The sequence below is a fragment of the Stegostoma tigrinum genome, chromosome 22 (assembly GCF_030684315.1).
Source record: "Stegostoma tigrinum isolate sSteTig4 chromosome 22, sSteTig4.hap1, whole genome shotgun sequence".
NCBI lineage: Eukaryota > Metazoa > Chordata > Chondrichthyes > Orectolobiformes > Stegostomatidae > Stegostoma > Stegostoma tigrinum.
The window spans coordinates 54,825,112-54,842,419 of NC_081375.1; the positions used below are offsets into that span (position 1 = coordinate 54,825,112).

The 17,308-nt window shown below is 42.3% G+C and overlaps 1 protein-coding gene across 1 annotated transcript in view; it reads right to left on the minus strand.

The window, feature by feature from the left end:
- myo15b (myosin XVB) overlaps positions 1-17,308 on the minus strand; it is a 278,965-nt gene that overhangs the window by 178,541 nt on the left and 83,116 nt on the right. Inside the window, exon 17 of the mRNA XM_059653562.1 lies at positions 5,087-5,155. Coding sequence (XP_059509545.1) covers positions 5,087-5,155 — 69 coding nt within the window. The remainder of the gene's footprint in view (positions 1-5,086; positions 5,156-17,308) is intronic.

A 17,308-nucleotide genomic window follows, 5' to 3' on the forward strand; every position in this document is an offset into this window, starting at 1 on the left:
CTGCTGATCGAATTGGCTGGGTCTTAAAGGTCTTAGCTGCTAGACTGGATCTGTGGCAATTCATAAGGAAAATCATACTTGAATTCATTCTCACCAATTTGCTGGCTGGAGACACATCTGTTCTTGACAGTATCAGTAAAAGTGACCACTGCACCATTCTAGTGGAGACTAAGTCCCAGTTACATGTTGAGAATACCCTCCATCGTGTTGTGTGACACTATCATTGTGCTAAATGGGACAAACTTCGAACAAATTTAGCAATTCAAAACTGGGCATCCATGAGTACTCCAATACAATCTGCAATGGTCCTGCTGGCACATGCCTTACTCAATCATTAACAACAAGCCAATGAGATCAACCCTGGTTCAATGCAGAGTACAGGACTGTGTTGCAGGAGCAACAGCATGAAATGAGGCATCAACATGATGAAGCAATCAAACATGGCTACACGCGGACCATACGGCATTAGCAGAAACTGATAGGTAGAGCTAAACAATTCCACAACCAATGAATCAGATCTAAGTTCTGCAGCCCTGCCACACCCAGATGTGAATGGTGTGGTGGGCATAAATGACTCACTGGAGGAGGAGGCTCCTCAGATATCCACATCCTCAATGATGCGGCAGCCCAACACACCAGTGCACTAGTTAAGGCTGTAGCATTTGCAGCAATCTCCAAAGTACTGAAGACTTGTGCTCGAGAACTTGCTTCTTCCCTAGCCATGCTCTTCTAGTGCAATTACAACACTGGCATCTACCTGCCAATGTGAAAAATTGCCCACATATGTCCTGTACATAAGGACAAATCCAACCCAGCCAATTACCGCCCCATCAGTCTTCTCTTGATCATCAATAACGTGATGGAAGGTGTTATCAACAGTGCTACCAAACAGCACCTGCTCAGCAATAGCCTGTTCAGTGATGCCCAATTTGTCTTCCACCAGGCCCACTCAGCCCTGGTTCAAACATGGACAAAAGAGCTGAATTCCAGAGGGGAGGTGAGAGTGACTGCCCTTGACATCAAAACTGCATTAGATTGAGTGTGGCATAATGTAGCCCTGGAAAAACTGGAATTGATGGGTATCGTAAACTCTTTGTTGGTTGGCACATAGGAAGATGGTCATGGTTGTTAGAGGTCAGTCATCTCAGCTCCAGGATATCTCTGCAGGAGTTTCTCAGGGTAGTATTCTAGACCCAACCATCGTCAGCAGCTTCACCATTCACCTTCCCTCCATCATCGGATCAGAAGTGAGGTTGTTCACTCTTGGTTGCACAAAGGTCAGCATTATTTGTATCTCTTCAGATACTGAAGCAGTCTGTGTCCAAATGCAATGAGATCTGACAATATCTAGGCTTGGGCTGACAAATAGCAAGTAACATTTGCACCACATAAATGCCAGACAAAAATATCCTCCAGTATCAACATCCTAGGGGTTACTATTGACCAGAAACTCAACTGGCCACAACATATAAAAACAGTGGCTACAATAGCAGGTCAGATGCTAAGAGTATTGCAATGAATAATTCATCTCTTGTCTCCTCAAAGCTTGTCTACCATCTACAAGGCACAAGTCAGAATTTTGATGGAATACTCCCCATTTGCCTCGATGGGTGTATCTCCAACAACACTCAGAAGCTTGACATCATCCAGGACAAAATAGCTTGTTTGACTGGCACTATTTCCATAAGCATCTACTCCCTCCACTACCAATGCTCAGTCACAGCAGTGTGCACTTTCTACAAGATGCATCACAGAAATTCACCAAAGACCCTTAGTCAGTGCCTTCAAAACCCAGACCACTTCCATCTAGAAGGACAAGGACATAAGATAGATGTGAACACCACCATGTGTAAGCTCCTCTCCAAGTTACTTGCCATCCTGACTTAGAAACATATTGCCATTGCTTCACTGTCACTGGGTCACAATCCTGGAATTCCTTCCTTAAGGACTTTGCGAGTCCACCTACCCTAGTAGGTGGACTGCAGTGATTCTAGAAGACAGCTCACCATTACTTTTTCAAGGGCAACTGGGGATGGGTAATAAATACTGGTCCAGCCCGTAATGCCCATATCTCAAAAGAGGCTTTTTTAAAAAAAGGCTTCAATTGAAAAAGCAAATGGTGCATTCCTTTCCAAGCTTTCTGCACTTCAATAATTTTGCAATTGTTCCATTTGTCCTCCCCTAAACAATTACAGCACTTGTTATGTTCCAGTGCAGTACAGTAAAATCTAAAACAGTGTTAAGAAATTGGAACAAATAAGTCATTTGAAATCAGAGGTCTATAGTCATTGGTCTAATCAATGTGGAAACTCTTGGTGATCAATTTGGTATATCTGATTGTACATCAGAAAGCTGCGGTAGGGGTCCACATAAAGCAATCCTTTCTCTCTCTCTCTCTTTCACACACTCACACATGAACACACACACACACACGAACACACACACACCACATACACACACAGATGCATGCGCACATGGACACATGCACACACAAAACTTACACATTTATAGTATACAAATGCTCCAAAATGGTTTACTATTTGGGCTTCACAACTGTTTTCACTGTATTTTGTATGATTTTTATGCTGTATTAAATTTCTGCAACACTTTGACCATCTGATTCTATAAAACTATTCCAGTGGCCAGTCTTAAGTTCTTTCCATGTTGCTGTCTCTAATGACATTTCTGGGAGCTCCTTGTTCTTGGTTACTGTAACTGAGTCATCTTTTGTTAATCATTTCTTTTCTTAGTCTGGCTGACCTCCAATCTCCAATACCTGTAACCTTCTCTTGTATTACGACTCGTACTATATCCACAAAACCTCGGCTGCTTGCCCCAATCTCTGTACCATCCAGCTTGTTTCTCATGCTGAATCCAGACTATACACCGGACAAATTGCCTAATAGATCAGATTCCTGGGGAGATCTCCATTTTAACGTCTATATCACCCTCCTAACTAACACTCTCAGCCTTGAGAGTGTGTTCTTCCAGTTCTGGCCTTTTATTTCCTTCACTCTACGAAAGCCAGGGTGGTTTTCAGTTGGCCCTAATCTCTACAATTCCTTTCTTAAACTGCTGTTTGAAGAAATTCACTGGTCCCTTGAGACCACTCGAGCACCCAATTAGATCAGCCCTGATCTGATTCCTCCATTTTCCTATCTATCCAATCATCTTTCATGCCTTTGCTTATCAAGAGTCTATCAGTCTCTGCCTAAAAAATATTCAATGTCTCTGCATCTACCACTTTGTGGGAAAGAAAGTTCCAAAGACTCTGTGAGAAAAGAAATTTTCCTCATTTGTGTCACAAATGGATGACCCCCTTATTGCTAAACAAATAACCCGTAGTTCTAGATTCTCCCATAAGAGGAAACCTTTTCCATGCACCCTGTCAAAATCCCTCATGAAGTCATCTCTTATTCTTTTAAACTCCAGAGGGTACAAGTCCAGCCTGTCCAAACTTTGCTCAGAAGGCCAATACTCACTAGACTTAAGAGGGATGAGAGGGGATCTGACTGTGATATATAAGATACTAAAGGGAATTCACAAACTTCAGATAGAGCAGATGTTTCCCCTTGCGCAGCTATCTAGAATGAGAGGTCATAGTTTTAGAATAAGGGGTTGCAGATTTTTGACAGAGCTGAGGAGAGATTATTTTTCTTAAAGGGCCATGAATCTAATGGAATTCAGGTGGATGCCAAGACACTGCATAAATTTAAGGAGATGAACAGATCTTAATTAGTACTGAGTTGAAGGGCTTATGGAGAGTGGCAGGAAAATGGAGTTGAGGCTGAGAGGAGACCAGCCATGATTGTATCAAATGACAGAGCAGACTTGCGGGGCTGAATTGTCTCCTGTTCCTAGGTCTTACATTCTTAGTCTTGCCACAAGGCTAGAAGAGAGAACAAGATCATGTGAAATTGCATCACTTTCTACAATGATGTTGACTGTGGATCATTAGCATATCACATAGGCAGACTTAGCTCTTTATTTGACAACCCACAGCCTCTCTATCTCACTTTTCTCCTTTAAAAGCACCTTGAAACTCCTTGAAACCTAACTCAATGGCCAACCTTCCTGACACCTTTCCCAATATCTCCTTACAAGCTCATTGTCAAATTTTGTTTGGGTGTCCCTGTGAAGCAGTTTAGAATATATTTTTATATCAAATATGATTGATACATACAACTTTCACGAGATTCAAACTATTAAGAGGCAGATTGAGAACTGTCCTGAGATTCAAACTATTAAGAGGCAGACTGAGGAAATGAGTTGTCCTTCACACATAAAATTCCTTAATTGAAGCCAAATCTGCCTGCTAAGTATTTTAGAACATATAGCACAGAACATGGAACAGTATAGCACAGGACGGGCTCTGTGCCTTCATGATGTTGTGCCAAACATGACACCAAATTTAAGTAATCCCTTCTACATGCCTTTGGTCTGTATTCCTCCATTCCTTGAGTTTTATGTCAGATGCCTGATTTACGCACTACCTAGTTTTGAGCTTGACTGATGGCTGAGTTTTGCTGGGTAGTTTAGAATTAAAATTAGTACTGGAGTGATCAATGTGAGTGATAAATTCTCTTAAAGTAATAAACTCTCTTAATGAGTAAAGGAAAAAAAATCTAGATTCAGTTAGAAAAAAAGGTATATACTAAAACGGGAGATGTTAGAATCTCTTTGAATGTGGACATAAGAAGAGTTAAATGGTTTCTACATACATAATTATTGATTATTTTATGTTTCATAGCAGCCATGGAAACCCAAACTGTTGACCTGCTGTGGTTTTATTTTCCCCTTCCTGTATTGCCGCACACAAACATATTCAAACAATTACAATTTTTAATTGAAAAGATCACTAGAATTTCAATCACTTTTGCTAAAAACAGAACTCTGTCTTTCTTGCTCATTTTCCTGCCTTAGCCATTTCATTATGTGCAAAATGTTCAACTTCGTCATCATCAGAATAGGTAAAGAGGACACAATTTAATCCTTGGGGAGTAGCCTGTAATTTACAGTACTTTATAAAGCACTTGGTGTCAGTGTTAGAACAATTCAACAAGGAGGCAAACTGTACAGCACTCACCATTCCCACCGCTGATCCTCGTCCCTTGCTCTTGGAAAATATCCTTCGGTTCCACGGTGCAGTGAATAGCTAAGAAGAAAAACTGCAAGAGTGAGTCACTCCCTGTCAGTTAGACAACACCCACTATTACCCACCTAGCTGTCCACCTATTATTTCATCTGCCTGCTCAAGTTCTTGCTGACTGCACCCTTCTTCTCATATCTAGGAGATCTACTTAATGGCTATTCCAATATGGACAGTTGAACCATGTCCTGTCTTGCAAATGTTTGCAGGACGAATGGTTTACCAATGGTAATACTATTAGATTCATTCACATCTTCCCTTTTATGACTGGCTCATCATACTCTATAGCTTCCTGGCTGGGACTATCACTACCATTTAATGCATTGTTGGGCTCCTGCTGTTCTGGATGAGTCCATTTACCACACTGATCATTTCAAGCTCACACCCAGATCATGCGGCTGCCACCTTCATCCATTTAATCCTGTCACATCTTCTCTGGAACCACCCAAAACTCACGTCCTTTTGATGCTTTTCCGTCCCAGTTGCCAACAATCCTGATGAAATACTTTGGCATTCTTACCCAAAGCTGATTCAAAATCTTTCTGAACAATGTCTGGTCTCAGCAAAATCTTCCACTTTAACTCCTGATGCAGTGTCAGAATAAACAAACGCAGCTTTGAGTTGGTTCTGGCCACAATCCAGCGAGGACAAAGCAACCTCCAGCTTAGTTGCCCACGCCCACTAATACCAGCCGTTTACCAATCATCCTTAGCACCCACTGTCAAATACCTGCTTTTTCCTTATCTACTGTTTAAATACAGATTCCTTTGAGCTTGGAGCTAGCAGGGAATATTCCTCTCTCTGCACGGTGCTTAAGCCCAGACTGAGTATGCCTCGAAGATACTGAACAGCTTGCCTTGTTGTATCAAAGTCCGCACAGGGAAAAGAAAGTAGAATTTACTGCAGTTGAACTTTGTTCTGTCATTGTTGTAACTGCGTCATTCTGGTTAAATGAAAGTCAGTTACTTCTCAACAGAATCTGCTTTACTAGAACACATTGCCACTCCCTGACCCAGGGAATTGTGGAGATGGGGAAGCGTGCCAATCACTTACAGTTAGGTGGCCATGTGGCTTGTGCATTGCCTACTGTCCTGTCTGTGGATGGCACTGTCACCAGCTGTCCACTGCCTGCTTTCCATTTGCTGTTCCTCACACCAGTCCTCACTGCTTGCCTTCTGATCTGCTCGCCCTGCTTCTACTCTGTCATTCCACTCCCCATCTATTGCCACCTACCTCTGGTTCCCTGTTCTCCTTGGCCTTTCCCCACTCCCAGCTTGGCAGAGAGTTACTGGTTCCCTGCTTGAGTTGCAGTTCCCCAATGGGCCTGTGTGTAAACACCACAAATGGACTACAGAGCTATATGGATCAGAGTTTTCATTCTTAGATTAGTCTGCTTGAGCTGATCGCAGCCGGTAGCAGCAGACCCTCAGCGAGGGGAAGAATGACGTGGATTCCTGCTCTTCATTGCCATGCACTGAATAGGATACATACTTAATGAACATTGTAATAGAATGATTAATGCATAAATTCATGATTTTGAGGGAGACCACTATCTTCAAAATAAATTCTTACTCCAGTTATTAATTTAAAACATCACACCATGTCACATTTTAAACAAAACTTCTACTGTACTAAAATTAAACATGTCAAGGACTATTAATTCAACAAGATATTTTGTAAACCTTTATTAAACATAAAAATTGCCCACAGGCCAAACTCCATTAGGTATTGAACTGAACTTCATGTTGTCCTATATGCTGCAGGATCTTGAAGGTTCCTTCTCCTGAGTTCAAATCAAGGTGTGCACTACTCTTAGGAATTTACTTGAATTTTCCTTATCTTCTGACATTTAGACTTCCAGAAGACTCTTTCTCTGTCTCTGCAAGGATTACATGACCAACTTCTTCCACTGGTTTGACCAAATCTGTCAATTTTAATCCCTTGTGCACTTTTCATTCAGAACACCATATCCAGTTTGTGGCTTCATATCACAAACCTAATTGAAATGGTTTTTATTCTCCTTGTTCTGGCTGCGTATTTTCTCACATCCCTTCAAGCTTACTGCCGATTGCTGTGGTAAAAACACAGATAAACCCCACACAGACCTATTTCCATCGTACCTGGGATGTTTCAGAGAGAAATTTAAATCAACGACCGTTTACCTTCAAAACAACCCTTTACCTTTATGATCCAAAGAAGTAGTTTACATGTCTAAGGGAGAGAACAACCCTCTTACTGGACTCATTTGCTCCACAAAGAATACTAGTTTGTATATGTTTCTAACTATTTGGTTTGGAGGATGTACACTAATAATTGAAACCTTCTCTGTTTTCATTTCAACTTTTAAGCATTTTCTTGAGATGTTGAGACAAAGTATTCAGAATAGCTATTATAATCCTCAATATGGATAGCTTTTACTATCTTTCCAGTAACAGTGTAAAACCTCCCCGTTGATCTGTAATTAACTGAGGCCAGTTTGAATTGTATTTATTTCAGGGTTATTTACAACTTTGCAATCAAATGTTTCCATTCATCAAACTTTGAAATTGATTTCCTAAAACTAAATGTTTTCGTCGAAAGCCCAGCAATTATGAGTTTTGATATTTCCAACAATATACGTTGTGAATAGGATAGAGTGAGCAACGAACACTGTACAATGTGTATGCCCAGGGAAAGGGGCTTAAATGTATGTTAAATCAAAGGGGAACATAAAGTCACTAGAGTCCCACTTTCTTGTTAGAAGTAGAGAGACAACAGGTGCTGAGTTTAACCTGAGGGTCACCATACCTCAGGCAAGGAGCAAGATTGACAAGTTGAGACCTTAATATGACTGAGGCCAGTACAGGAATTGAACCAATGCAGTTGGTGCTATTCTTCATCAGAAATCAACCTCTCAACCAATTGAGCTGTACACTCTTCAGTTCCCTTAAAAACCGAAAGAATTGTGGATGCTGTAAATCAGGAATAAAAAAACAAAGTTGCTGGAAAGGCTTAGCAGGCCTGGCAGCTTCTGTGAAGGAAAAACAGAGTTAATGTTTCGGGTCTGGTGACCCTTCCTCAGAACGTTCTGAGCAAGGGTCAATGGACCCGAAACATTAACTCTGTTTTTTCACTCTCAGCTCCTTGGTTTACTTTCGGCAGGCAGGGATACCACATAGGTACGTCAGTTGCATTTCTGTAAGGAGTGCTAAGGGGGTCTGCGCAGCAGCACCTTCCACCCACCACCATGTCTCCTATACCTCTGAATATGGGGAGGACAGTTTGAAGAAGTAACTATCCACTCCTCAATTGCTCACTCATGTAACCACGACAGGAATCGCATTGCATCAGGATTGTGATACTTCCTTATACAAAGCAATTGACAGCTTCAAAAGCCCACCAGTACCTGCTATAACATCACTGCTTCTACTAGGAGATGTGACACACAGAGTGACTGGAACAATAGCAGCAGCAAAGGCCACTAAATCTAACAATGCTTCAACAGAAATAGAAACTGAACAGCCCCTGTCTGATCGGTTAAGACGGAAGTGCAGCACTGTAACATTAGCACTCTCGTCCATGATATGCTTTGGCAAATAAAAGTGATGATCACAGAATAGAATCCCTACAGTGTGGAAGCTGACCATTCAGCTCAATGAGTGCACACCAACCCTCTGAAGATCATCCCACCCTACCCACTCTTTCCCTGTAACCCTGCATTTTCCCATAGCTTGCACATCCCTGGATACTATGGGCAATTTAGCATGTCCAATCCACCTTACCTGCACATTTGGACTGTGGAAAGAAACCCATGCAGAAAATGGGAGAACATGAGTGGAACTGAACCCAGGTCTGTGGTGCTGTGAGGTAGCACTGCTAACTACTGCTGCAGAAAGGTTAAAATCCAATAGTCATGGATAACAAACTCCTTATTTTGGGAATTGATTGCTAAATTTAGCCAGGGTCTCCAGGCACAGATAGGGTTCAAACCCACAATCTCTGGTTTACTAAACCAGCACCTTCCCACTTGGTCACCACAGCGTACCTGGTGAAATGAGCCAACTTGGCACAGGCCAAATGGAGATAAAGTAGCACCCCTTTCATGCCTTATTGGCTTCTAATAAGATTGCCTCTAAATTGCCATATTTCAAACATGAAAAATTCATATTTTTCTGCAAATGGCTGAATAATGTTATTCTGTGTTGTATTAGGCGCAGCACTCTATGAATAAACTGTCCAGTGTTGTACATAGATTGGTCATAACCTCCAGGCTTGTGCACTGCTGATTCAGCGAATTACCGCACTATATTGATTAAACTTGTTGAATGTTAAGTCTAAATCAGAATCCTCAGTTGCTTTCAACTTCAACCATAAAAATTTAATTGTCTTTCCCATTGTTCGCATTTTTCTTCCTGTCAACAAACACATTGAATGTGTACAAACCACTGAGAAGCAGAACCAGAACACACCAATAAACTGAGGCATATAAATAACAAGCCGGACAGAACGCCAACGCTTCACTGGATGTGCACTTACCATGTTACCTAACAGGGTGATGAAATGTTAGCAGCCAAGCCTACCAGCTCAGTGAGCATGTCTCCAACCTTTATTAATTTGTCTACTATGTGGAACCTTGTCAAAGGCTTTAATGAAGTCCATCTGGACGACATCTACCGCTCTGCCCACTTGAATCTTTTTCGTTATGTTACTAAAAAAAAAATCAAGTTTGTGAGACACGATTTCCCACATACAATGCATATTGACTATCCCTAAGCAGTCTTTGCCTCTTCATACGCATGTAAATCCTAGCTCTCAGAGTCCCAACTGACAATGTACCCACCGCTGACGTCAGACTCACAGGTCTACAGTTCCCAAGGCTTCTCTTTACAGCCTTTCTTAAATAAAGGCACATTTGCTACTCGCCAGTCCTCTGGCATGCCACTATTGGCCGTAGATGATACAAACATCTCTGCTAGACCCCACAATTTCCTCCCTAACATCCCAAAACATCCTGGGGTATACTCAATCAGTTCCCAGAGATTTATCCGCCTTTATGTCTTTTTTTAGGACCTCCAACACTTCCACTTCTATAATGTGAACTGTTTTCAAGACATCAATATCTATTTTCCAAAGTCCCTAGCCTCCATTTTTTCTCCATGATAAAAACTGATATAAAATATTCATTTAGTATCTCTCCAATCTCCTGTGGTTCCACATTTAAATGACTTTATTGATCTTTAAGGGGCCATACTCTCTCTATAGTTGCTCTCTTACTCTTAATGCATTTGTAGGATCTCTTTGGATTATTTTAACCTCATCTGCGAATGTTATTTCATATCCCTTTCCTGCCTTCCTGATTTCCCACTTAAGATTACCCCAACACCCCTTCTACTCTTCAAGAGATTCACTTGATCCCAGTTATCTGTACCTAACAAATGCTTCCTTCTTATTACTGACCAGAGACCCAATATCTTTATTCATCCATTGTTCCCTACTCTTACCACCCTTACCCTTCACTCTAATAGGAACATAATGTACCTGAACTCTTAGGATCTCATTTTGAAAGCATCTCACTTGCCAGTTGTCCCTTTACCTGCAAACAGTCTATTCCAATCAACTTTTGAAAGTTCCTGTCTCAAACCATCAACATTTTTCTTCTTTCAGTTAAGAGCTTTAACTTTTATAAAAGGTCTATCCTTTTCCATAACTATTTTAAAACTAATAGAATTATGAGCACTGGCCCCAAAGTGATCCCCACTAACACTTCAGTCACTTGCCCTGTCTTATTTCCCAAGGGAAGGTCAAATTTTGTTCCTTCACTGCTAGGAGCATTTACATATTGGTAAAGAAAATTTTCTTGAACACATTTAACAAATTCCTCCCCTTCCAAGCCCTTAACACTATGGCAGTCCAAGTCTACATTTGGAAAGTTAAAATCTCCAAATATTACAAACCTTTTATTCTTACATATATCTGAGATCTCTGTACATATTTGCTCCTCAATTTCCCTTTGACTATTGGGGTCTGGGGATCAGGGGTGCTATATAGTACAATCCCATCAAGATGATCATCCCTTTCTTACTTTTCAGTTCCAACCACATGGCTTCACAGGACAATCCCTCAGAAATATCTCTCTAAGTATAGCAGTAATGCTTTCCTTAACAAAACAAAAAATCCCTCCTCCTCTCCTGCCTTCACAGATCAAAGAATCCCTGCAGTGTGGAAATAGGCCCCTTAGCCCAACAAGTCCACACTGAACCCCAGAGCATCCCATGCAATTGACACATCCCTGAACACTATGGTCAATTTACCACAGCCAGTCTACCTAGACTGCACATCTTTGGACTGTGGGAGGAAGCCCACACAGACATGGGGAGAATGTGCAAACTCTGCACAGACAGTCGCCCAAGGCTGGAAGTGAACCCAGGTGCCTGGTGCTGTGAGGCAGCAATGCTAGCCATTGAGCAACCATGTCACCCCTTCCTTTTGCTCTTTCTTATAGCATCTAAACCCCAGAAGATTGAGCTGCCAGTCCTGTCCCTCACTCAGCCAAGTTTCTGAAATAGTTCTGATGTCCCAGTCCCATGTTCCCATACCTGGCCCGAGTTCAACTGTCTTGCAGGGTAAGATCCCTTGCATTGAAATAACTGCAATAATTAAATAAATTGACTTCCAGTGATTAACAGTGTAAAGAAAATGAGATGGAAACATTTATATCAAAACGTTTGTGGTGCCATTCAGAAATCTGCTGCATAGCCATTCCGCATGGTTCTCAAGCTATCCGTGGCTTGTATCTTGATGCAGACAGCACAACATATTTGATTGCCTGTTAACTAAGAAGGCATTTGACACACTTGCTTTCATTGGTCAGTGCATTTAGAAGTTGGTACATCATGGTGCAACTGGACAGAACATGGCTGAGGCCGTTTCTAGAATACTGTGTTTAACTCTGGTCTCACTGCAAAAGAAAAGATGTTGTTAAACTTCAAAGGGTTCAGAAAGGGTGTTGCTTCGATTGGTCAGTTTGAGCTATGGGGAGATGATGAAAAGGTTGGGGCTATTTTCCCTGAAGCATGGGAGCGTGAGGGGTGATCTGAAAGAGGTTAGTAAAATCATGAGGGGTACAGATAGGGTGAATTGCTAATGTCTTTTTGCTAAGCTAGGGAATTCTGTAATTACAGGGCATAGGTTTAGGGTGAGAGGGGAAAGATTTAAGAGACCTGAGGGACAATTTTTGTCGCACAGGGTGATGCTTGTATGGTATGAGCATGTATAGCGTAGCTGGTGGAAGTGGGTGCAATTGCAACATTAAAAGGCATCTGGAGGGGGACATGAACAGGAAGGGTTTAGACGGATATGGGGCAAATGCTGGGAAACGGAACTACATCAGTTCAGGATATCTGGTTGGTATGGATGTGATGGACTGAAGGGCCTGTTTCCATGCTGTATAACTCCATGACTATGACACTCCTACAGGAATGTGAGTCAGCTGGTGACCCTTATCTAGCAGACCACCTCAATGAGTCTCCCAGTGCTGCACACTGTGGCACAGAGACCCACAGCACAAAAACAGATCCTTCAACCTATCGAGTTTACACCAGCCATGATGAAGCATGTAACTATGCTCATCCCATTTTCCAGGCCATGGCCCGCAGCCTTGTATGCCTTCGCATCACCAATGAACATCCAAATACGTCTTAAACATTACAAGAATGCCAGATGGAAGGAATCAACAGCATCTCAATCTCACTCATCCCAGGTGGCAGTGTTGGAGCCTGAACCACTGCTTTGCAGCAAGCCAAACACCATGTGAAATAAATTGCCCATCAGTCCCTTTGAAACCAGGCTGCCCATCACCTGCTCCAGGAGACTGCTGGAAAACAAAACAAAATGCAAATGAACTGGAAGACTGAAGGCCAGCAGCTTGCAGAAGGCCAGCAGAATACGGTAATCCTGATCCCTACAAGATCACACAACTAGAGACACTGTTAAGGGAGCTGAAATGTGGCAAAGCAGCAGGAAATGACAGCACTGCACCAGAATTCTTGAAACAACTTGGCCCTTGTATTTGTGCCTCTCTGACTCAGTTATACACAAGGATCATCAGCTGAACTGACTCCTGAGAGTGTGGCACATGGCAAAATGATTGCCATTCAAAGTCCTGGAAAAGATCCCACTCTGGCAGCCAGTTATCAACTGATTTCATTATTTTCTGTGTTTTTGCTCTTTGAGCATCTTATCTTGCAAAGCATGTCTTAGGAAATAGAGACCATCCTTAATGTTAACCAAGATATCTTTTGAACTTTATTTCTTATTTTCCTGAACTCAGCAGTAACCCTAATGCTGTTCAACAGATATAAAAATGACTTGCCCATACCATTTCAAGGTTCATAATGACATCTGCTGCATAACACAAACTCCACCTTTTTGTATTTTGGAACACACCCTCAACAAGGATGTAAAAGTTGACACAATATTTCAGCATACTGAACCCTGTTAAAATCATTTCCAGTGTTTGCCACCCCTACAATGCCAGTGTCAAAACTCAATTGCATGTTCACATGGATGATCAGAGATGAAAACATGGTCTCGACCCAACACTGGAAGGTGTTGTCATTTGTTGTGTACAGAGTGCAGGCGGTCTACAAAATGGGCCCTGTTTGCGACAAATGACAACACCTTCCAGTTGCGAACCATTTCAACTCCACCTCCTACTCCCTGGGCGACATGTCCATCCTGGGCCTCCTCCAGTGTCACTATGACGTCACCCGGAAACTGGAGGGGCAGCATCGCATATTCTGCCTTGGGAGCCTACAACCCAATGGTCTCAATATAGATTAGATTAGATTCCCTACAGTGTGGAAACAGGCCCTTCGGTCCAACAAGTCCACACCGCCCTTTGGAGCATCCTATCCAGACCCATCCCCCTATAACCCACACACCGCTGAACACTACAGGCAATTTAGCATAACCAATCCACCTAGCCCGTGCATCTTTGGACTGTGGGATGAAACCAGAGCACCCAAAGGAAACCCATGCAGACACGGGGAGAATGTACGAACTCTGCACAGACCGAGGCTGGAATCGAAACCAGGTCCCTGGTGCTGTAAGGCTGCAGTGCTAACCACTGAGCCACCATGCTGCCCGACAAATGACCAACTAGTACATTTTACTGGTTTCAAAATCTCCCCACCCTCAGCCTCATCCCATGATCAACCCTCCCTCTCATCCCTTATCCTTGACCTGTCCATCTTCTCTCCCATCTATCCGCTCTGCCCACCACTGCCCACCTCACTGATCAATCCCCACCACTGCCTACCTGCACTCACCTATCACCATCCTGCCTACCTTCCCCAGCCCCACCCCTCCTCTCTTGATTTGTTTCTGAGCTCCCTTCCTATCCCCCATTTCTGAAGAAGGGTCCTGACCCGAACCGTCAGTTTTCCTGCTCCTCTGATGCTGCCTGACCAGCTGTGTTCATCCAGCTCCACACTACATTACCTCTGACTCCAGCATTGGCAGTTCTTACTGTCTCTCAACACAATGTGTTGGGAGTGACTATAGATAAGACTTTGTCCTTCTGGGAACATCAGAAGAAAACAGCAGTGAAAATCAAAAGCAGACATAAGTAACTAACCACTCACTGAGTCTAATTGGGCAATGCTGCCACCACTCTCCTGGCCTCAACACTGGCTCTATCACATTTTGTAGCAGAGTTCTAGGCACCTGTCTGGCCAAGGTTAATCCTTACACTCACACACACATACACGTACATGTGTACTCAATGGAACAGAACAATATGCATCATAACTGCAACCCTCTGCCTAACATCTCTCCCTTAGCTTCCGGTCCTCACAAGCACTAAGAAACTAAAAAAAAGTCATAAAAACACCTGAGGGATAAGGAAACAGAGGTTTGTAGAAATGGATAGAAATTGTAGGAGGAAATTCAAAGGAATCTTAAATACCGGCAGGTAGGTTGAATAGCCTGTTTCTGTGGTGCTGACTTCATTTTATAACTGTGCATTTTTCAATTAGTACGTATAATCTTCTGATTCTATAAGTAGTTATGTAGTTAATCTGTTTTCCTACAGATCTCCATGTCCATGCATCTTTTCCAAATGTTGGTACATTTATAAAATGCCACACGGATTGCTATGTATTTCTATGGGTAGCTGGGTGGTACGTTGGTCATTACTTCTGTGGGGACCTGGTGACTGATTCTGGGAACATTGGGAATAGAAGTCTATTTAATCCCTCCAGGCTGTCCCAGCTTTCAATGAGATCATGACTGATCTGTTGTCTAACTCCATTCCAATGTTATTTTGGTAACCAGAGCACAGCAAGGTGTACTTCCACAGATCATAGTGTGTCATAGTAAATTTCTTTGGGCTGTTGGTTTCTACTTGGTGTTTCTGGGATTCACTGTGAGACTTGTCTTTCTGATGTTTGCCATGAAAGGCAGTCTGTTTGGTGAGTCACTGCGTTGAAAAGTTGCTCTGGATTGGTATACAAGGTATGCATTGATTAGTCAATATATGCAAGTGCAATGTGCTGTGTCTTCACTCTTGTGCTGTGTCGGTGTGTTGCTTTCTGTGCACAGTTTCCATCTTCTATTGAATGTTCATCTTGTCTTATCTCCCAGATTTATACCTTGCTAAACATAGGTAAGAAAAACAATTGATTCTATTGGCTGTAGATGCAATAACCTTGGGCATTTAACCTTTTCACCTGTTGCTAGGATATGTATCAGATGTGATCTCAGTGTTAAATATTGATCACTCCTGTCTTTACATAGTGAGACATTCAGTGTGACTCTGGCAAACTGTGTATCACTTTACAGTGGAATGATTAATAATCACTGCGCTTCGTAACATTCTTTTGAGATAAAGACTGTACTGAGCCCCACCTTGTTCCTGATCAATTCTCACATGCTTTCTGCATTGATTCACATTCTTTAAGAACTGATTTACCTCATTTAAGAAATAATGTGATTGAAACATTGTTCTCCCCCACACTTCTAATTAACCTCATAACATACCATCGCTCAATCCAGCAATATCAGCATGCCAGAATTATCATTGATGAGAAACTTAATTGGACTGTACAAGTACTTTGTCTACAAAGGCTGGGAACCCTGCTGTGAGTAACTTAGCTCTGAATCCTCAAAGTCTGACCATCATCTACAAAGCATAGGTTGGGAATGTGATGAAACACTTATCATTTTGAGGTTCTTGGAGTAGATTTGTAGCTTGGGTTGTAGATCCTGTGGTTTGTTTGCTCGCCGAGTATATATAGGTGATCATTCATATGAACACCAACCAGCAACAACAAGACACAACCAATAACCACTCGTCTCCATTCACATGGATAAGGAAAAACGCCAGTCAAATTGGGACAACATCAGGGTCCTAGGACAGGCCAACAGAGACAGACATGGGAATTTCTGGAAGCCTGGTTCTCTACAAGAAGGCCATCAATAAACACATTGAACTAGACCCTATACATACACTGCGGTGAAGAGAAAACGGAAATGAGATCATCAACTCTAACAGAATCCAGAGTTTAAAAACCAGGCGGGAAAACACAACAATGCTTCATCAAAGGCTGCAGTAATGATGCTACCCAGCATGGTAATGAAACATCTGGAAACTAACGAACCAGTCCAGCGAAACATCAGCTTTTGTGCTCCTAAGATGCTACTTGGCCTGCTGTGTTCATCCAGCTCCACACTTTGTTATCTTGAATGCAACATGCTTCATTTGCCTGAATGAGTGTAGCTCTAATAATACTCAAGAAACTTGATACCATCCAGGACAGAGTAGCCCACTTGATTAGCACCCCATCCACCGTCTTAAACATTTGCTACTTTCACCAGTAATGCTCATTGGCAGCAGTTTCATATATCATCTACAAGACGAACTGCAATATCTCATCATCACTGTTTCAATAGCTCTTTACAATCCACTGTGACTGAGAAGGACAAGGACACACATGCATTAGAATATCATCGCCTGCAAATTCCTCTACAAACTTCATATCATCCTGGCTTTTTTTTTTCAGTTGTTTTAAGGGATATAGGTGTCACTGGTTGCCAGCATTTCTTGCCCATTCCTAGGTGCCCTTGGAAAGGTGGTGATGAGCTGCCTCCTTGAACTGCTGCAGTCCACCTTCTGTGAGT